General features: G+C 35.8%; 1 protein-coding gene across 1 annotated transcript in view; it reads left to right on the forward strand.

Moving 5' to 3' along the window:
• The window catches only part of ANO3 (anoctamin 3), a 437,993-nt gene that overhangs the window by 406,672 nt on the left and 8,935 nt on the right, over positions 1–22,386 (forward strand). The window contains 8 exon segments of the mRNA XM_035722983.1: positions 1,430–1,556; positions 2,296–2,344; positions 8,095–8,192; positions 10,807–10,940; positions 11,833–11,985; positions 13,822–13,969; positions 18,412–18,492; positions 18,669–18,774. Coding sequence (XP_035578876.1) covers positions 1,430–1,556; positions 2,296–2,344; positions 8,095–8,192; positions 10,807–10,940; positions 11,833–11,985; positions 13,822–13,969; positions 18,412–18,492; positions 18,669–18,774 — 896 coding nt within the window.

The raw sequence follows: 22,386 nt of genomic DNA on the forward strand, positions 1-22,386 counted from the left end.
TCAGTGTAATAGTCATGATTTCTATACAGCTTTTCATAAACCTTCAAAATATAGAAGGCAAAACATGATAGAAATACCAAAAAACCTGACAAGTCCACAATCAAATATAAGCCAGGATATAATATATTTGAATATCATAACTAATAATCTCTTTAAATATTTATAAACTGTATGCTCAACAAAAAAATATATACTCTTCCCAAACACTTAATACATAGACAAAATATATCCAAGTAATTTGACCACAAATGAAACCAACTTTTTTGCTCCAAAGCAGAAATCACACAGGAACATTTGTGGATCATGATGCAATAAAATTAGAAGTAGAGATCCAAAAACAAACTACACAACGGGGATTTTTTTTTTTTAAATCCGTATTCTCAGTTCCAGATAAGTTTTGTACTAAATTTACAAACTGTTTAGAATGAAACAATCATGAAAACACAACCCACCAAAACCCTGGGGGAATGTGGGCTCTCTTGGGTGCTCTCACTAGTACCCACCCACCAGTCAGCCTTAGGGATGCCCCACAGACCCCTGTCACTTCTGGCACATATTGTAGTTGGGCTTGGACTCCCCCAGGACCTATTCCTATTCTGTGACCGGATCATGCACACATTTTGGCCCACATTTTCCTTAAATCAGACCCCATCTGTTTTCTATCTGCCTGGAATTCCTTAATTATGTGAAATATATATTAGCTGTGCATACAGATCTTCTATCATTATTTGGATCCTGGGTGGGAGCAGGGGCTACAGTCCACCCTGCCATCTTAGTTCAGTCTCTTGCATCATTTTGTTTTGTTTTAAGAGTCATAGAAACATAAGTAGACAGGTTCTTGAAATCATCTTGCCTAAACTCCTTGTTTCATAAATGTTAAAACTGGTCACACACACAAAAAAAAAACATAAAGAGATCTACCTGAGATTACCAGAAAATTAGGTATAAAGTTGAGATAGGAGCCCAGCTCCTATGACTGAGGTAGTCTTCATTCCTCTTTACCATTCTACTTCAGTCTGCACAAAATATTCATTCTTCAAAGAACTCTGTGGACAATTTAGGTCCTTATTCAAGCATAGACAGTTTGAGTCAAGGACTGCTCCAGTGTACATGGTTATTTCCAAATGACAATAGCAGACAGAATCCTGGAAATCTTTATACATTATTAATAATGGGCATCCTATTTTTGTAGCTGTGGGGAAAGTCTGAAGATTGTATCGTATCGTTGGATCCTTTTATCAACTATGTATGTACCGCAGACATTATCATTCACGTTTTGCAGATGCAGACCCTAGAATTCAGAGACACTGAGTGCCTCGTAGAACTAGTAAATGCCTGAACCAGAACACAAACATGAGGCTTCTGATTCTATCTCCATATTTCTTGTTATTCACCTCCTCTATGTAAACACACCCTGTTTTCCTTTTAGAATATCCTCGAACAGAATCCGAGTGGGAAAACAGTTTTGCTCTGAAGATGTTCCTCTTCCAGTTTGTTAATTTAAATAGCTCTATCTTCTATATTGCTTTCTTCTTGGGAAGGTAAGTCAACTTTATGTTCATCATCTTTGCAGAGTGAAAAAGACTGCCAACAGTTCCATTTGCCAAGGCAAATCCTTGTCCCCTGCCTTGGAAAACTGCTAACCAGCCTTGCCATGCATTTTCCATCAAAAGACTTAGTACAGTGCTTCCAGTTGCCACTACCAGTTAAAGCTGGCATAAAAAAATAAAACCTATGTACCATGCTTGGGTTGGAGTATGAGTATCCGGTCATCAGTAATGATTTTGTTAAATAAGAAAATGATTTTTGTATAACCCTAGGTTACATTTCCTTAGTGTGGATACTTCTCCTACCTATCATGTTAACATTTTTTCCTATGTTTGCTGCACAAAATGAAAAGAAGCATATTAAACTATGCTTAACACTCCAGCCAATGCATGGAAACATACTAATGCTAGAACCATTTTAAACTAAAGAATTGAGCACATTAATTATATTCATTAGCTAGGTCAACAAAACATTAAAGATCTACAGGTGAAAGTGGAAAATTTCCTTTGTTTTTTTGTCTATACTTTCTCACCCCATTGGTGGGGGGGAGGAATTGAATTCATTACACCAATTTTTCCTTTTTAAAGTCAGATACTTTGATGTGTAAGCATGGCCAAAGTCTGCAGTTTGGGGACAAGACTGCACCAGTGAATATTTATGTCTACCTACCCGTGCATTAGTGGATGTTCTTCAGTCAACCCCACATAAATGCTAATGAATTAAAATGGCTTTTTAACAGATTTGTAGGCACCCAGGAAATTACAATAAACTCTTTAACCGGTGGAGACTGGAGGAAGTAAGTAACCTTGTAAGGGTGAATGTGGGACTGGCATGGATATGGGCCAATGACCATGGGAGGGAAGTGGGCGGAAGGAGAGAGAGACAGAAGGTGGGTACGTGGAATTTCAGGCATGCTGAAGACACATTTTTGATAGAAGTTCTTATGGGTTCAGAAAGGAAGGAAACTACATCTTTCAAACAAAGGATATGAACTTAAAGATTAAACCGCAAATCCTGACCTCACCTCTTTAATTTTCTACCAAACCCCATTTCCTCCATTCACAAAGCTCAGAAATTTAGCTTCAGGGACTTTTCACTTTGGAGGAATTATTATAATCTGTTCCCATGGGTTTTTGAACTTTTAAATATGTTAGATTTCCTTTTAAGCAGGGAAACTTCATCCAAAAGAAAGCTTACTTGAAACACCAATCTATAAATATATAGGTCTATCTCTTCCAAATCTTACAGTTTTTTTAAATTAATTTATAATATGTATGTCGTGAAAACAAAAGGTCTAGTATTGCTAGAGCACAGGGTTAAGCAGATTGTATATTGTCACTGAGACGGACATATGGTTCTCCAAAATGCCATCCCTTACCTCTAGTCTATGAGCCTACTTCCTCAGACTTTTGCCAACCGAAACATTTTAATTTTTACCAATATAACATCTAAAAGATACCTCCTTTTGATTTCAGCTCCTTTAATTATAAGTGAGATGGAGAATATTTTTCATATGTTTGTTGAATATTTTCTATTCCTGTGGGTATGTGCTACCCTTGCTCATTTCCATTAGACTATTTTTCTCTGTCTTAAAGATTTATAAACTAATAACATTATGCTATAATCTTTCAACTTGCTGCAGATATGTTTCTTGTTTACTTTTATGTCTTAATTTTGTTTTGATACATTTTTTAAAACTCTATAGCATTTTTAATTTAAAATATCACTGCTGTTAATGACTTCAGGCATTTATATCATGCCAAAAAATGTGTTTTTCATTCTAGAAATTAAAAAAAAACAAAACCTCACACTTGTACTTTTCACTATTTTTTTAAATATTGATGTCTCTGGTCCATTGGAAGTTTATTTTCGTAGTAAAGATTAATCAAGATTCTACCCCCCCACACCAGTTGGCAGTCACATATTTAATTAATAATACATTTTTTTATCACTCAGCAAAATAAGATTTCAAGATTTATCATATTCTACATCTTGAAATCATGTCTATTTCTGGACTCTGTTCAGTCTCATTGGTCAGATTGCTTATTGCTCCTATAGTTCAAAATTGTTTTAATTATTTTAATGTAAAATCCAATTTAATACATGGTAATATTAGTAATATTAGTAGGAGGTCATAATTTAGAGAGAGGCTAAGAAAAGTTTCGCTGAGAAAAGAGATATTTCCAGTCTCTATCTAAAAAGCTCCCCCAAACTTGGGGGAGTCCTCATTGTTATTGTCTCCCTAGAGCCTTCTAGTTGATTGGAATACATGGAGAAAGCCTGAAACTTCCTAAGAATAACATGCTTTACATCATAGAAACCTGAGCTCACCTGCTAACCTTGCTACTTATTAATTCTTTGCCCTTAAGTTAATCCCTCTGAATATCTGTCTCCTCATCTGTAAACTAGCAGTAGTAATGCTTAGTTTTACAAAGCTGTTTACAGATAAGAGATTATTTGCATAACACAATTAGCACAACCCCTGGACTTTGGAAGGCACTCTATAAATTGTAGCTGATAGTTATCAAAGCTGTCTCACAGCCATCTGGGTCTTACCCTCTTAGGCAAAAACAGATGAAGACGTTCCATAATTTCAGACCTCCAGAAAGTCCCCAAATCAAACTTGCAGTTTTCACTCATAGCCCAGAAGTATGACTATATCTGCTAAAAGGCTGTCATCTACTTGGTTTGGGACCCAATCAGGAATGTTCACCTGGAATTAGCAAGGGTAGTGTGGGGAACAGGCAGGTGGATCTGCATATTGATGCCATTTTAGAAACTGTTGTCACCAATAATTTTGTTTAATTGGATATTTTTACTCTTAAGGGTAAAATTATTGGAAGTCATATTTCTTCTTTGGGAGTCCCAGGGAAATAGTTCTAATACTGGTGTCAGGAAAAATGTTTCATAACCATCCTAGACATTTTCCACAATATATATGGGCATACATAATGGCCATTTTGTATTTTTAAGTGATAAAAGATTTCCAACAAAAGATTATTTATTTTGAAAAAAAATCAGTGAAATGAAAAATGTGGGTTTGTGATAGACCCTAGAAATTCTAGAAGTGTACACATAAATACACATAATGGAAGATAAGAATTGACCGTCAGAATTCAATCATACAAGCATTATTGACACATACTCCCATTCCAGGCCTCTGCTGGGTAATACGGGGGCATACAGATGAAGAAGTCCCTTTCCTTTCTTGATGATGTTAATAGTCTCAAAGAGAAGAACATAACCATATTATGTAACAAGTATTCTGTCTTGGAGTCTGACAGTCTACATTCTAATTCTGCCCCACCCAAATCTTAATATCTCTAAGTCTTTTTTAAATTGTGCTAAGAATAGCTATCTCAGTAGGATTTGTGAGAGGTGGATAGAATTGGATCATGCATGTAAAATCCCTGGCACAGGGGTGCCTGGGTTGCTGAGTCACTTAAGCGTCTGTCTTTGCCTCAGGTCATGATCTCAGGGTTCCGGGATCAAGTCCCACGTCAGGCTCCCTACTCAGCGGGGAGCCTGCTTCTCCTTCTCCCTCTGCCATTCCCATATACTCTCTGGCTCTCTCCATCTCTGTCAAATAAATAAAATCTTTAAAAAATAAAATAAATCCCTGGCACGAATAATGATAGCTATTATAAAGAAAGCAAAAAGTACTTCAATTTTATTTAAAACATTTATGAACTGGCTATACTGACCTTTCCTCATAGTATATTGTATAATATCTCACATAAATATTTTATGTAAATCTATATAAAAATGTTAATGATTAATATTTAATGAGTGCTTACTATATCCCAGCACCTTCTAGCAATTGTTCCTAACTATTCTATATATATTAATATAAAAATTCTATTATTACACTCATCTTGCAGATGAGGAAACAGAAATTTAGACAAGTTATATAATTTACCAACAATTATGGAAACATGCTTATAAATTGATGAAGTTGTCAATTAGATTCAGCCAACCTACCGTCAGAGTCTGCACTTTGAACATCATGCTTTCCAGTCACCATTGGAATAGCATATAGGCAAAATTGAGAACATAAAGGAATTTGGTTTTGATAAGAGATTGCTGAATGCTTGCTGACTCGCACATGTAAACTGGATTTAGAGTAAACATACTTCCTGTGAAAGGAACATCAGTATCAGAATCTGATAGTCCTATCTGCCACCATCATCTACATAATGGAGATACCAACACGGATCTTGGGAGGTTCTCAGGAGGAGCAAATGAGAAAAATATGTGAAGACACCCAGCTTTGGATTGTCCACAGTCTTATGATTTTGAGGGAGTACAATGGGAATGAAAGCCTGGGTGTCCTGCCCACTCATCCATGCCCTTTTCCTCATTCTAAGTATAAGCTCTCTTACTAAATGAATTTTAGAGTATTGAAGGACTGGATTTTGTACAAGGGAACCATTATTTGAGGAGGGCAGACCCACAAAAACTGTTGGATCCTTTTCTCTGCCCTATAAATCACCAAGTCATGAAGGCTCAATTTCAACAAAATTATAAATTGCCTGTCATCCAGCCTCCCCGCTTTGGCCTATGATTGTGGAGAATGAGCCAATCACATGGTTCTATAATGGTCTTCTTTTTTTCCCTTCCCACATAATAATATGTTTTGGTGAATCAGCCCTTCAAGGCAACCAACACATTGGGTAAACAGAATTCATCTTTAGCATTATGTACAAGAGCAGAGGATTGGGGTGCAGGAGACCAAGGCTTTCAATTCCATACCAACAGTCAACATCGTATGACCTTGTACATGCTAATTTACGTCTTTCAGTCTCTCTATAAAAATGAAGAGTTTGATCTCACACCTGTGATCTATGCCTATGCCTGCCTCTGTAGCTTAGTAATTATTCTGTCTCAGATATTCTACGGAACCCATTTATCATATATATGTGGCAGAGCTCAGGGGGGTCTTAAATTCATCCTAGAAGGAAGAGGCATGCTTAAATTGGAGAACTGAGACTTCTCTACACAATAAAAATCACCACTGCCAAGCTCTCTCTCTCTCTCTCTCTCTCTCTCTGATTCAGTTTAGGGAGTTTTAAATTACTGGGCTGGAACCAGAAAGCCAGGCTCTTCGTGTTCTAATTATCTGTTCCCTTTGAAGTCCCACTGGTACCAATTTGATAGAAATAGAAACTGTGGATCAAAGCTCTAGTGACTATTGTTCTTATGAGCAGGACGTGAACCCATTTCTAAAGAAACAGACCCACGCTTTCCTACCCAACTATCTTCTACAGTACAAAGTTTTCAAGCAAAAGATGTCAATTGCAATTTTCATTGTAATCACACTTTTGTTTGTGGGGGTTTCTAATGCTAACATTTATTGGACATCTGAAAAAGTCAAAATTGAGATCATACTGACAAGGCATTCTGTGGCATGTTTTTATCACTTAAAAATACATTCTAGTATATGTAGATATTCCCTCTCCAGGATATAGACCTTAACACCTGCCTCCTATCTTGAGAATGGGCTAGATTTAATTCACTTCAGAAAAGAATAGGGAAAGGAAAAAATGAGTAACTTTATAGAAGAAATACCTGGCAAACACTGTACCAACCAACTGATGAAGATTAATGTCACTAGTGATGTCTGTGGCTATCATGTAACTTCCGAGGGGATGTGGTGAAATTTACGTCTATGATTTCCCTCCATTCTCAAAACACATAAACCCAGTCTAAACATGCAAAAACATCAGATAATGTTGGTTTCTCAGACTTGACAAATCTACCTTGGTAATATAAGGGGCAATGGAGGGAATTGGCTGAAGTGTGTATGGGCATTCTCTGTACTTTCCTTGCAAATTTTCTATATGTTTAAAATTATTCTGTGTCAAAAAGTTATTTTAGAAGAACATATTATAAACACTTAAACATTTTTCTATCTCCTGATTGTTAATAGATAGAGTATTCCAGAGCACTCATTAAATGGGATCATGCCTAATACAGAGCTTGGCAGATAGTAAGTGCTCACTAAAAGATAGATTTGTTATATGTGGAATATAAGAAACAGTGCAGAGGATCAAAGGGGAACAGAGGGAAAACTGAATGGGAAGTGATAAGGAGGGAGACAAACAATGAGAGACACTTAACCATAGGAAACAAACTGAGGGTTGCTAGAGGGGAGGGGGAGGGTTGCCCTTCTTAATGCCCATCATGGGGTAACTGCATGATGGGCATTAAGAAGGGCATGTGATGTGATGAGCACTGGGTGTTATACGCAACTGATGAATTATTGAACACTACATCTGAAACTAAGGATGTACTATATGTTGGCTAATTAAATTTAAATCATAAAAATATTTGTTTTTATTGCTGTTATAATTTTGATCACTATTCCACTCTGATTACTGAAAACTTCCCTATCAGGTGTCTTTATACATGCTATTTCTTCCTTGTTTTTATTTTCTTTATGCACTGAGATTGTGTGGCCTGGCTTTAGAATTTGCTGTACGGTTTGAAGGTGGGGTTGTGTGACCAGCTGAGAAGAGCAAGATTATTGTTGTTGCTCTGTTTCAGTGTCATCCCAGTGGCTGTTTGATAGACCTCTGCCTCCAGATGGGTGTTATCATGTTTTTGAAGCAAATATGGAACAACTTCATGGAACTGGGATACCCGTGAGCACTTTATTTTTAAACTTGCCTTATGTATAATTACAAAAAGAAAGATAGAGGTAGTGGGACTATTTCTTAAGAATTGGGGCCTATTAGACAGACAGGAGTGGGTTCAGTTCCTGCTCTGCTGCTCACTAAATGTGTGACTGTATGTGACTTAGTTAACCTTTCTCAGACTTAGTCTTCACATCTCTAAGAGGGGATCAATGGCTATATGCTCCTCGAGAAAACACTTGTGAGGATTAAAGGAAATAGTGGATGTCAAGCACCCGGTACTCTGTTCAACACATTAAAATGCTTATTGCTTTCTTAAAACACTATTTTCAGTACAAGTTCTTGAGGATAAGAATAACTTTCTGGGTTCTTCCGGCCACCAAAAGACCAAGGTTGTCGTTGTTTAACAAAGACAGCTTACATTTATGCTCCCCCTCTTAAAAAAGAATAAAACAAAGATAAAATTCTGGATAAGGAGGTCTTGTACTCTTTATTACATGAAAAAAAATGTCATTAGAACAGGATTGATTTCACATAAAATAGCATTCTGTTTTGTCCCTTTAGATGGGGTTTAAAGGTCTGTGGAATGCTGACGTGAAGGGTGTTGAATGCCTACTTCTACATCTAATAACATAGATTACTCTTCCAAAAACACTGAAATATGGTTTATGTAAAACAATGTGTGATGGAAGCTTTGAGGCCTAACCAAGGTTAAAAGCATGACTATTTTGAGGAATTCCTTGACTCTAGAAGAACTAGTTAATTGATGATATAAATACTTTAGGCTTAGTCATCTGATTATGTCGCGATTCTTTCTCCTTGTTGGCCAACAGATGGTGTCAGGATGTTCCAGAGCAGAGACCTTAGGGCTGGAGAAGTGATATCCACCCTGAAATCTGCCATAAACTATTGTGTTAAGTTACAGGCAGTCTTAGAGCATAGACTATGAAATAACTGAGACCTGGTTCATATTCCTTTCTGCCCCTTGCTGAAGATGCTTATAATTTACTTCACCTATCTGTGAGATTATTTTTTTATTTATAAAATAAGGGAAGAGATTACAAGAGATGCACAATGGTCTTTAAACCTCATCAATAAATGACAGAAGTTTTTGTGAAGAGATATTTATACAGATCCTCAATACTCAAAACAGAAAAAAATAAATCTCTAGTAAATGAAGAGGGCATAGGGATGAAGGTTTGGGGAGCCCAGTCCATTTTTTTATCCCTTCCTATCCCTGCTCATCTGTTTGAGACACAGGGCTTGGGAACATCATCTGAAAGTAGCTGAGGAGATTAGGTAGCAAGTGCCTGCCACAGGATCTGACGTGCTGTGAATGAGATAGCTTCATAAGCACCATCAAGATGGTATCCTCGTCATTATAGTATTAAGAATGATTCTTATTGTTACCATTGTCTGTGTGCTTCTCTACATAGCATACCTTCGGATAGCACATTTTCACCATGAACTTGCGCAAGTGGTCAGCCTGAATTATGTATTATCAAATCCCAAATGTACCATGGTAAGGGACATGCTGTTGGTGTTTTTCCAAATCCAGCAGGAGTGGACCAGTCACTAAAGCAATAATTTTGAAACTTTTATAACTCAGTTCTCTTTCTTAAAGTAAAATCGTAAGCAGACTGAAGTAAATAAAATTAAACCAAGCAGGCCTGCCTCAATCTCAACACCCAGCCCCTTTTGCATCTTCATGAGGTCCCAGAGGCAACCTCCTTGGGACATACACTGAAGAACTAACTACCTGACATTTTGGTCTATGGTTGTTCTTCCAACACCCACTGAGTTCCAGGTCCATGATTAATTAATATTGAGATTTGGGATACACTGTGGGATTCACTTCATTCTAGAGGTAATGTTCATCTAAATCTTGAAATAATTAACTGCCCAGAAGTCCCCACTATGGGATATTTCTGAGTCACATAATTTCAAGACTGCCCCTAAGCTAGGGAAATAGTGTTGTTAATTCCTTTCCAAGTCTTTTAAATGGATTCAGGCACAGATCCATTGCCGTAAATTATTGTTCACTATAGTAGCAGAATGTAATTGTTAATACTCAAAACCTTCATGTTCATAAACTCACAGAGGTCAATAGACTTACTAAAAGTCACACAGCCAGTGCATTGTAGGGTGGGGACTAGAACCTATATCTCTTGAAACCTTGCCTAGGGCTCAGTTATTTGGTATGGAACATGATTTTACTCATGTTCAGAGAGCACAGCCCAGAAGATTTTGGGTTAGGAGCAATTAAAGGCTCAGATCCAATCACAACAGGCAACACAGAGGTTTAAGTATGTATAGAGGTTGAGGAAGTAGAGGGAAGGAATCATACAAATGGGTGTTTGTCTAATAAGGATCAGGAAACACCTAAGTGTGGGGGTGGGGATTAATTCCCAGATACATATATAGATGTGTACATGGTCTAGGAAGGCTGAGGCCTATTCCCACCTCCTAAACTTGGAAGTTGAGACCATGCAAATATCTCCAATTCCCAGAAATGCTTAGTGTACTCCCAGGATAGTGGTATTTCTCTTTCCTTAATGCACTATAAATTGTTCACCATATGTTTATAAGAGCTCAAAAGCCTGTTGTCTGCTCTGTGATGTAGGCTGATCCAGAATTGGTGGTCACGACATAAAATCAAGCGGGGAATACAAGATGCGTCCATACCTCAGTGGGAAAATGATTGGAACCTGCAGCCCATGAATATTCATGGACTGATGGATGAATATTTAGAAATGGGTAAGGAGAGAAACTTCTACACAGCTATTTGGCCTTCTTGATATTTTTTTTTCTTTACACAGGCCTTGGTTCAGGACAAAACCATCTCTCTCTTCTCCAACCCCAAACATTCTAAAATACCTCTGTATCTTTATCTTAACATAACTAGAGAAGATATTAAAACAATGTCCTTAGAAGGCTCACAAATTCTGTCCTTTGTCAGCCATAGCATTTGACCAAAATGAAGGGTTTTCTCATAGTAGAACACCTATATCAGCTTTAGTGCAGATATTTTAAAAGAACAAAATAAATCAGAACCCATTCCTATATCAAGAATATACCATCCTGCCCAAATAAAACAATGATTATTTCTTGCAATAAACCTTTGCACAGACCTGGTGTGAGTTTAGCTTCTTTGAGAAGCCCACTTATTTATATTAAGAAAAGGATGATTCTCACTCCAACTGTTAAAATCTTTGTGTGTTGTCTTCACATTTGCTTTTTCTCTGGCCTTTAGTCTTCTCAATATAAAAAGAAAGGATAAGATTAGGTGTCTTGGGTCCCTTAGAGCTCAGCATTTTTCTTCAAGTCCTCCTCTTTGACTTCTTTTCTCTTCACTCTCCCTTCATGAGGCATGATATAGTGATGGAAAGCACAGAGACTTTCAATCCATTGAGATCAGAGAGTTTCAATGCAAGTTTTAACATTTTTTGCTCTCCACCCTTTAGCAAGCTTACTTAATACATGTGAGCTATAGTTATCTCAACGGCAAAATATGATGAGCATATTTACCTTGTAGGGATATTGAAAGGATTAAAGGCGATTTATGTGAAGCACCTCATAAGGCCCAAAGAAAGCACTCAAGAAACGATATTGTTTATATTACTAATTTTGTAACGCTCTCCCTTTACAGTCTTGCAGTTTGGTTTTACCACCATCTTTGTGGCAGCTTTTCCTCTGGCCCCTCTTTTGGCTTTGTTAAACAATATCATTGAGATCAGGCTGGATGCATACAAATTTGTCACCCAGTGGCGGAGGCCTCTGCCAGCTCGAGCAACTGACATAGGTAAGATTGAGGAACTAAATGGTTTTTGCATTGCTGAGGCCAAGAAGAACCTTGATCTTAGCACCACGTGGGTTTCTGTCGTTGGGGCTTCCTTCCAACTATCACAAAACTGAGCAGTTTTGATTAACAAAATCATGAAATGAACACTAACCTAGTTGAGAGTATGTTTATCCTAAACATGCTATTTCATGAACTTGTTTATCACTAAAAACGATCTCGTGTACGTTTTTCCATGTTAATAAGTGTAGTTCTGTCTCATTCTTTATAGTTACTGCACAAATTTCTATGGCATGTTATATGACATTTCTAAAAAATCATTCCCTTAACTGGAGATGCTTAGATTGCTTCAGTTTTTTCTATTATAAACAACACCAAGGTGAACATACATCTTCATACATACTTTGATCATTTCCTCAAGATAAACACTTAGAGTGGAACTCCTTTATCAAAGAGCATGTACATTTAAATTTTTTTACATTTAAAATTCTGATAAAAAATTTCTCATTATGTTCTCCAGAAATATTGTGCCAATTTATACTCCTAAAAGTGCAATAAGGGTTCTTTTTTTTTTATTGTTGTTCTGTCCTCAACAATCTGAGGGAAAAAATGATATCTTGTTATGTTTCCTTGCATTTTTATAATTATGAGATTAAATATATTTGTATTTTTTCTTTACTAACTTTATGACCTTAGGCTATTATATCTGATTTGGTAATCTTTATCTGTATGTTCAAGATATTAACCTTTGATATATATGTTGCAAGCATTTTCAAATGCTGGTTTTTAATCTTTTACTCCATCATGAATAAGGTTTTAAAATGTGCATATAATCACATTGATATGTCTCTCTTATAGTTGTTATTATTTATGGCATTCTTAGAAAGATCCTTTAGAACTCTCTATTTTTTTTACCATGTTTTAGTTGTTGTTTTATATTTTAGATATATGTGTGTTATTTGGTTATCTGTTGACATTTTATGATTTTATTTAAATTATTGATCTAACTGGAATTTGTTATTAATAAAGGGGTTGAAATTGAGATCCAGCTTGTTTTTTTTTCTAAAAAGTAGCCAATTTTCCCAAAACCATTTATTAAATTTTCCATCTTTCTTAACTTGTTTGAATTATCTCTATTATATGAAATTCTATATAAACTTAGGTATATTTCCAGAATCTCCATTCATCTGACTACTTATTTTTGGCATACTGTTTTAATAAACTAGCTCTGTAAAAGAAATTCTGTCTTTTTTATTTTTATTTTTTTCATTACCACTCAATAAAACGAAATATTATAAAGATTTTGAAAAACAAAGAAAGGGGTTGGAAGGGAGAAAGTTGCCATGCTATCCAATCAGCTTTAGCACTTTTGAGTATTTCTTTCCAGGACTTTTCTTTTTTTTTTCATATCAGTGTATTTAAAGCTAAGTTTAATCCTATTTGAAACATCAGTTTTGACTGTAACCAATAGTATGTGGATACCGTATACAATTTGAAAAGCTTTTTTGTACATCTGTATACCAGATTGGAAAAGTCAACTAGTGATTTCCAGGTCTTGACACCAAACTTTTACATTTTTATATTTTTACTTTAAAATTTACTTGAAACAATTCCTGATGTTATTTTAATTTTCAAATCTCTCTAGATGGGGTCTACCTTCCCTCTGTGGAAAAGTATTCAGTAGATGTCCGATCTGTAGTGAGACATTGTACTAAGAAAGTAAATAATGGACAGAGCTGTAGCCCCAATAGAAGTAAAACATTCTTTCTAAAGAAGAGTCATGAGAGGGTTTTAATGTTTTTGCATTTCATTCTCTATCTCTACTCTTTCTCCTACTAGGAATCTGGTATGGCATTCTTGAAGGAATTGGTATACTGGCTGTGATCACCAATGCATTTGTAATTGCTATTACATCTGATTACATCCCACGTTTTGTCTATGAATACAAATACGGCCCCTGTGCAAGTCGTTTTGAATATGGTGAAAAGTAAGGTTGAAATTCATACATTTTTCTGATATGTTTTATGTTTGTGATTGAAATGGGAAATCATTGCGAAGTTCTGTTGTGTGACCATTAAGGGCAGTGTCTTTGATCATTGTACTTACAATGTGCTTATTGGATGAAATCAAGTGGGATAAAAAGGGCGACAGTGCTTTTTACGCAAATAATTTTAGAGTCTATGTTTTTACTTGTAAATGCATCACTGGTATCCAAACGTTAAAAACATTATAATGTATTTAGAAGTCAAATTCAGAACTGGAAGAGATGTTAGAAATCATCCAATGCAATCTTCTGACTATATAGTTGGGAAAACTGAGGCCCACTTGCTTCAGGAAATAAAGCTAGTTTGCTTCAGGGAATAAGGCTAGTTTGCAGGGACATACAGAATATGAAGGAAATGTCAGCTATGATGAGAGAGCTTTCTTTCTTTCTTTTTCTTTCTTCTTTCTTTTTTCTTTCTTTCTTTCTTTCTTTCTTTCTTTCTTTCTTTTTCTTTCTTTCTTTCTTTTCCTTCCTTCCTTCCTTCCTTTCCTTCCTTCCTTCCTTCCTTCCTTCCTTCCTTCCTTCCTTCCTTCCTTCCTTCCTTCCTTCCTTCCTTCCTTCCTTCCTTCCTTCCTTCCTTCCTTCCTTCCTTAAGATTTTATTTATTTATTAGGGAGAGCACAAGTCAGGAGGCAGAGGGAGAAGCAGACTCCCTGCAGAGCAGGGAGCCCAATGCAGGACTTGATCCCATGACCCTGGGATCATGACCTGAGCCCAAGGCAGATGCTTAACCAACTGAACCACCCAGGTGCCCCTTTTTTCAAAAGGAATTTATAACTAGGGATTTTAAGGTACAGAAAATGCTGCCCTGAATCTTTGTCTTTTTTGTTGTGGCTCTTATTAAAATTTGAGTCCACACTATAGAGCAGCATTTCTCAACCTTTGTGCTATGGACATTTTAGACCAACTAATTCTATTTGGGGGGGGGAAGATGGGGGCTATTCTATGCATTGTAGGATATTCAGCAGCATCCTTGGCCTCTACCCAGTAGATATAAATAGCAACCTCCCTATTCCCCACGTTGTGACAATCTAAAATTGTCTTCAGACATTGCAAAATGTCGCCTTGGGGACAAAGTCACCCAGTTTACAAGCACTCTTTTAGGGGAAATGGGTTTTTCACATCTTTCCTTCTTGAAAGCAAGTATTAAGAAAGAATGCAAGAGAGCACTGGACTTGGGGAACAGGAATTGGAGTTTCAGCTGGAGATTAGCCGCCGTGTGGAAGTAGTGATGGGAGAAGCCACTTCCCCTCCTGCCTCAGGAGCAGCTTTGGGCATGTAGGGCATGTGCCCCAAGAGCCTGAGCTGTGGCTTAAAATGAAATCAACCCTTAGCTCTACTGACAAACTGATGTTTTTCTCAGAACATTGAAATGCCTTTCTGAACATAAATATCTGTTTTTCAAAGAGAAGTAATAAAGGCATAAAATATATTTTGGAGTCTTGTCAAAGGACATTAACTTAAAATCAAACACCCTACGTTCAAATTGTAACTCTGCCTTTTACTAAAAGGCACATCAGTCTGCATCTATAATAAAGAGGTGGTGTCTAGGGACGCCTAGGTGGCTCAGTCGGTTAAGTGTCTGCCTTTGGTTCACGTCATGATCTCAGGGTCCTGGGATCGAGTCCCGCATCGCACTCCCTGCTCAGTGGGGAGCCTGCTTCTCCCTCTGCCTGCCTCTCTCCCTGCTTGTGCTCTCTCTCTCTCACTTTCTCTCTCTCTGACAAATAAAAAAGAAAAAAAAAAAGAAACGGTATCTAAAGTAACATTTTATAAACTATAAAAGACTATGTAAACAAACTGGTTTTAGTATTAATAGTGAAAAGCCAAGAAAAGTCCCTTTTCTTAAATTCAAAATAGTCTAGAAGCAGATTTTAAGGGTTTATTATAAGTAAGCAGATTTGGTAGCCCTCGCCTTAGTAGCATTATTTGCTACTGTCTTTGCTTCCACCTAGTGGCAGGTGAAAATGAAATTGGTTGGTATCTGCTCTGTTTACGTTTCAAGTCCTGGCTTTTTGTGAAGATAGCACCTGACGCCTCCATATTCAGTGACCAGATGTAGAATAACTTCAAGAAGAGATGTGGAGGGCTTAGATGAGTTTGAAACCACACATTCCTAAGGCCAGTCTTTTATTCAATTTTTTCCGGGTATCTATAGCAGCTAAACTGGAGTAGATTCATTCAGATCATAAATTTTCAGACCAAAGTAGCAAAAGGACAAAATGGTAGTGAAGAGGAAGCTATTGGCAAGAGAGCAGTCGGGATGATAAATCATGGGGTCTGAGATGGACGAGGAAGGGCGTGCAACCAGTGCGGTCCTGTACTTTAGAATTCAGGGGTTAGAATGAGATCGATGTACATTCGAATCCAGGTTTTAAGAGCTCTTTATCCTGGGCAGCAATTCTCAACATGGGACCTGCAGGTCTCCTTCAGATTGTTTTCATAATAATACTAAGATATTATTTGCCTATTTTGCCATATTGACATTTGTTCAGATGGCACAAAAGTGATAGTGGATAAAATGTTCCAGTGGCTTCGCATAACTGAAGACAGTGGTAACAAAAAGTACTAGCAATGATTGTATTACTCACCATTGTAGAAGTACCATTTAAAAAGTTCCAGTAATAAAATTCAGAATGCCCTTGATGAAGCAATAAAAACTATTATTTTTATCAAATCTCACCCTTGAATAAATGTCTTTTCAATATTTTATTTGACAAAATGCAAAGTGTGATAAAGCTCTTCTGCTACATGCTAAAGTACGGTGATGGTCGTCTCAGAAAAAAAACACTTGCATGACTGTTGGATTTGCAAACTACATGACATTTTTTAACATGAAATAATGATTGTCAGATAAACTATGATTATTCAGACTTGGGTACTTAAGAGGCAGTCTTCTAGAAATGGACAAAACTGGCTTGTCACTTTAGGGGAAATAATTGACAGTATTTGTTGCCATTAATAAAGTTCAAGTTTTGAAGTGAAAATCAGAATTTTGGATTATTTTATCTACCACTGAGCTTGAAAGGTTCTCAGTACTTGCAGATTTTTTCCTGATAAAAAATCAGTGGTGATATTAGCAATTATGATTTTCATAGCCTATAGTAAAAATATAACATTTGGAAGATCTGCATAATTCAGGAAACAAATATTTCCCAAGTGACCCATATTTAATGTCACAAAATCATGCATGGATAAAATATGAATTCAAAGTACAAGACAGACCTGTGGATTTTTAATGTAAAATCCACATAAAAAGTTTATTGATACCTTAAGACTCCACACTGCAATTAAACTTTAAGAAATGACCACAGGTAAAACTTTGGTGTAATGTCAATGAAAAATATCAATAATTACTTGAAATGCTATTAAAATATCCTTTGTTTCAAGTACTTATCTGTGTAATTACCAGATTCTCTACTTATTCTCCAACGAAAACAACATATTGCAACCAGATTTAATGCAAAAACAGATATGAGAATCTAGCTGTCTTCTATTAAGGCAGGCATCAAAGGATTTGCAAACATGTAAAACAAGGTCATTCTTCTCACTTCATCTTTTGGAACATACAAACTATTTTTCTTTAAAAATATGTTACTTGTAATGTGTTTGATAAGTTATTTTAAATGAATTAATAGATAAATATTTTCTAAATTTCTGTTTTAATTTCTAATATGTTAAATACCAATACAAGTACCCCTCTGTACAAGGCTCCTTGAGATTCTCAGTAATTTTTAAAAATGTAAAGGTTAGCTGAGATCAAAAATTTTGAGAATTACAGGCTTAAGAGGAAGTTATTTAGTCTCTGTAAAACTTAGTTCTTTAATCTCTATGATGGAGATGATAATATAAATATTCTAAGGTTATGGTAAAAGTTAACTCTGACCACAATTTAATACTCACCACTAGGACAGGGATTTTAACCTAGACAATACCAATTGTCTAGGAAGTTTTCTAACAAATTATAAGTCCTCAATAAACAGATATTGAACAAGTTAATAAATCACAAAGACACATGTTGATCAATTGGCTGCTTAATTACAATTAGCCAGATAGGGTGATATGTATGCATATTTATAAAGCATATATTTATAGAGTTTTAACACATGGGGAGTAATGAACACAATGCCAAGTGCATAGTAAACACTTAATAAATGTAAGCCAAATGAAAGGTGGGAGAAACGGTGGACAAGATTCTGTCTCATTGAGGTAAAATTACAGATTAATGGAAGTCAGGAGATAGAATCAGAGAGCTGAGTTAACTAGGAATTTATAATTAAAATGGAAGGAATAATAGCACTTACTGCATCCTGTCATGTGTAATGAAGGAATTGGACTAGAAATTTATGACTCTGAATCACGTGATGCTTTTTCTTTTCTCCCAGTTGTTTAAAGGGATATGTCAACAATAGCCTATCCTTCTTTGACCTGAGCGAGCTTGGTATGGGAAAATCTGGTTATTGCAGGTACTTACTTATAAATTATAGCTATATTTTCTTCTTGCTTTCATCTCCCATCTCCTCTCTCTACACGCTGATGAGCCCATTTCAACTGTCACTTTGGGGTTTTGGCAAATTAAAAATATTTGGGGCCTTTGCACTTTGGTCTCTATTCCTCAAATTCTTTGTTTTGTGGATTTTAGGTACCGAGACTACAGAGGTCCCCCTTGGAGTTCCAAACCCTACGAGTTCACCTTACAATACTGGCATATCCTTGCTGCTCGACTGGCCTTCATTATCGTGTTCGAGGTTAGTAACGGGCTGATAAAATCTTGGTAAATGCTTTTCCGGCTGATACATTAGTTGACTCTTCGATACAGTAGTTCCTAATTGACTTCCAAAAAGGGACTTTTGTTTACAGTAAAAGGTTTGGATATGGTGAAACTGTTACACGACATACAAAAAAGCAAGAGCTGAATAATGTAAGAAGGTAGGTCAGTGGGTATTTATAACAGAAAACTAGGATAAAAAAGCTATTAACAGTTGAACTGAAAACTTAACTTGGAGCCTCCCAGTAACCATATTGAAAGAAAGGATGGTTTTCATCATTTGATGAGAGAATCTATACTTATTCATCAGGGTGGAGAAACTTATTTGCTAATCAACTTAATTACAGTTGACCACATGTGTATTTGTGTAAGGGACAGTGCATAATTGAATAAACTATGCCTGAGAACACTTTCATAAATGTGCATAGATTTTGATTATCAGAGTCATTAATATTAGACTGTAGTCCTGTGAGGAAATTTTGAAGCAGCTGCAGTATTATGGGCTTCCTTAGCATATAAGAAGCTTGATACAGTGAAGAATTTAGTACTGGGATATACTGAGTATTCTCTAAGGTACCACCAAGTTCTGTGGACAAACTGAATGCATCTGTTTTTTAGGGAGAGAAAAAAAGTAGCCATACAGAAAGACTTTTGGAAAAAGTCTTTTTAAAGGCAGATATACCTCTCCACCTATCTCCAAAACATATCTCAAATTTTGTAGTGAAATGTCCTTCATCCATAAAATGAAATGCTTACCTCTAAGGTTTAATCCAGGATGAAATTCTATTACCTAATGACTATTTGCCTTTACAAATGTCTCCTGATGAAGTGTGACTTTTCACTTTATTACAGGTAGCATAAGAGGTTAAGGCGTATTTCCAATCCAGTGATTCTGAAAAGTCTTTTTTTGTTGTGTTTTTAATGTATACTTTTTTCTTCTTCATCTTCTTTTGGGACTCAAGTGAACAGCCTTAGTCAAATGTCTCGATTCCCAGCAACCTGTCTTTGTAGATACGTATGATTCCCTCTTTATCTTTTCTTCTTCATTCCTCATTACTAATTCCATTACCCACCTACTCCCAAGAGCACCCATTCTCTTTTCTTCAGAAGTTTTTCCACATGTTTATTTGAATATACATATATATATATATAGTATTTTTTTATTATTATGTTATGTTTTTTTAATTCTATTATGTTATGTTAGTCACCATACAATACATCATTAGTTTTTGATGTGGTGATCCACGATCCATTGTTTTCGTAAAACATCCAGTGATCCATGCAGTATGTGCCCTCCTTAATACCCATCACCGGGCTAACCCATCCCCCCCCTCCCCTCTAGAACCCTCAGTTTGTTTCTCAGAGTCCATAGTCTCTCATGGTTCGTCTCCCCCTCCGATTTCCCCCCTTCATTTATTATGTTATGTTAATCATCATTAGTTTTTGAGGTAGTGTTCCATGATTCATCATTGTTTTAAATGTTCTTTTTTCAAAATTACTTCAATGGTATTATGATGTAATAACTCATTTTTATCTCTTACCCATTTTACCTTTTTTAGATATAGAGAGAGATCTAGACATGAAGTCTACCCACATTTAAATAATTTCTCCTGTCTACTTAGTATGATAGTTCTTTGAATTTAAATACCATAGTCCCCATGGGTGGCTACTTAGGCCTACAATAATTCTCTCTACCTCTATAATCTCTTATCAGAAATCTTGGACATGTCACCTTCTGAACATATTTAAGGGTTTTTCAGGAGTATTATACTCAGGTGTGGAATTATTTATATGTATACTTGATTTCACATAATACCGACAGGTCCCTCTCCAAAATTCCCTTAGATTTTCACCAGATTTTCATATTGTCTGAATTTGTAGTATTTTGCAGTTGGATAAGAGTAAAGTAATATTTTGTTTTAATTTTTTTTGTTTTAATCTGTTTACTCATGACATTGACTATCACTTTTATTACTAGAAAGCCATTTTGGTTTCCTTTTTTGTGAATTTATAACTTTGATCTATTCTTGGCTGAGTTTCCAGTTTATTTGTTACCAAATTTCAAGATTTTCTTGTGTGTTTACCAGTTATAAATCAGTCTTTACCAGGTATAAACATTCCAGATATCTTTTTCTTGTCCCTAACCTATTAATTTTATCTATTAACAAATAATGTCTAATTTTGATGTCATCAAGCCCATCATTGTATTCCTATTAAGGTTTTGGCTTTTTTGGTCTATTTCCTTGGGAAATTTTCTTATCTCCAGGTCAAAAGGATATTCTACTATATTTTTTACTATTAACTTTATAGTCTTACCTATCACACATCTTAAAGATATCAGGACTTTTCATAGAGTCTGAGGGAAAGGCTTATTTTTCTTATTCTCTATATAGTGACATGATTTTTTGTACGGCTATTTAGTAGTATGTTATTTATCCACTGGTTTGTAAATCCACCTCTATAATATTCCAAGTCCCTAGCGTAGGCATGTGCCTGGCCTCATTTGTCATTACTTCATTTGTCTACACCTGTTCACTATCACACTATTTAAATGCCATGGCTTTGGAATATATCTTCATATCTGATAAAGCCAGTCACTTCCCACCCCTGCCAAGTCTGCTCTAATTTTTAAAAATTGCCTCGGCTATTTAGAGTTGTTAGTCATTCATATGCATTGCAGAAGCCATTTTTCAGATTCCCCCAAATATCATGCAAGGATTATGGTTAGAATTACATTTACAGAAAGCACATGTTGACTTATTTACATAATCTGTACTGATTCATTAATAAACATGGGATTTATCCAAATCGTTCTTATATCCTATAATAGAGTTTTAAATATTCTCTTGCTTGTTCATTCCTTCTTATTTCCAAAAATTTTGTAGATAATTTTATTGCTGTTATAAATACTATCTTAGCCTCCATTATGATTTGATTGATTTTTTGCTGGAATTCTAATTGTCTTTCCAAAATGTGTGTAACTCCTTGTTTAAGTCTTTCATTGGTTCTAATCTTCTGTCTGTTAAATCTGTTAGATTGTCTTTTCAAAGGATAATTCAAGTTGCCAATAACAACAGCTTTGTCTCTGTACTTGCGAGGTTTATGCCTCATTTCTCTTCCTTGCCTTACTGTGTTGTTGGAAATTTCAGCATGGTGTTGAATAGCAGTGGTGTGAGCAATTTTGTCTTGTTTCCAAATTTAATACAAATACTTCAGATTTTTTTCTTTAAGAATGATACTTGCTGTAGGTTTTTTGTTTAAGATAAATTCTGTCAGTTTAAGAAAATTGTCATCTATAACTAGTTATAAGCTTGCCTTCATAAATGATAAACTTCAGCTTTTTAAAAGAATAGTCTTTTAAAAGTACTGAGTCATCTTTGCATATCAGTCTTTCTATGAGAATCAGTTTATAAGGTCATTTATTACCATTGTATAGGACTCGGTGCATATTCTTCACTAATTTAAATTATAACAAATGTTTTTGATTTTTATTTCTATACTTTTGAGACATATTGCTGGATAGTTCTGTGAATACCAAATATTTGATCAGGAAAGAAACTCCTGATCTACTTTTCTACGGGAAATATGACCT

This window comes from Zalophus californianus, chromosome 11 (assembly GCF_009762305.2).
Source record: "Zalophus californianus isolate mZalCal1 chromosome 11, mZalCal1.pri.v2, whole genome shotgun sequence".
NCBI classification, from domain to species: Eukaryota; Metazoa; Chordata; class Mammalia; order Carnivora; family Otariidae; genus Zalophus; species Zalophus californianus.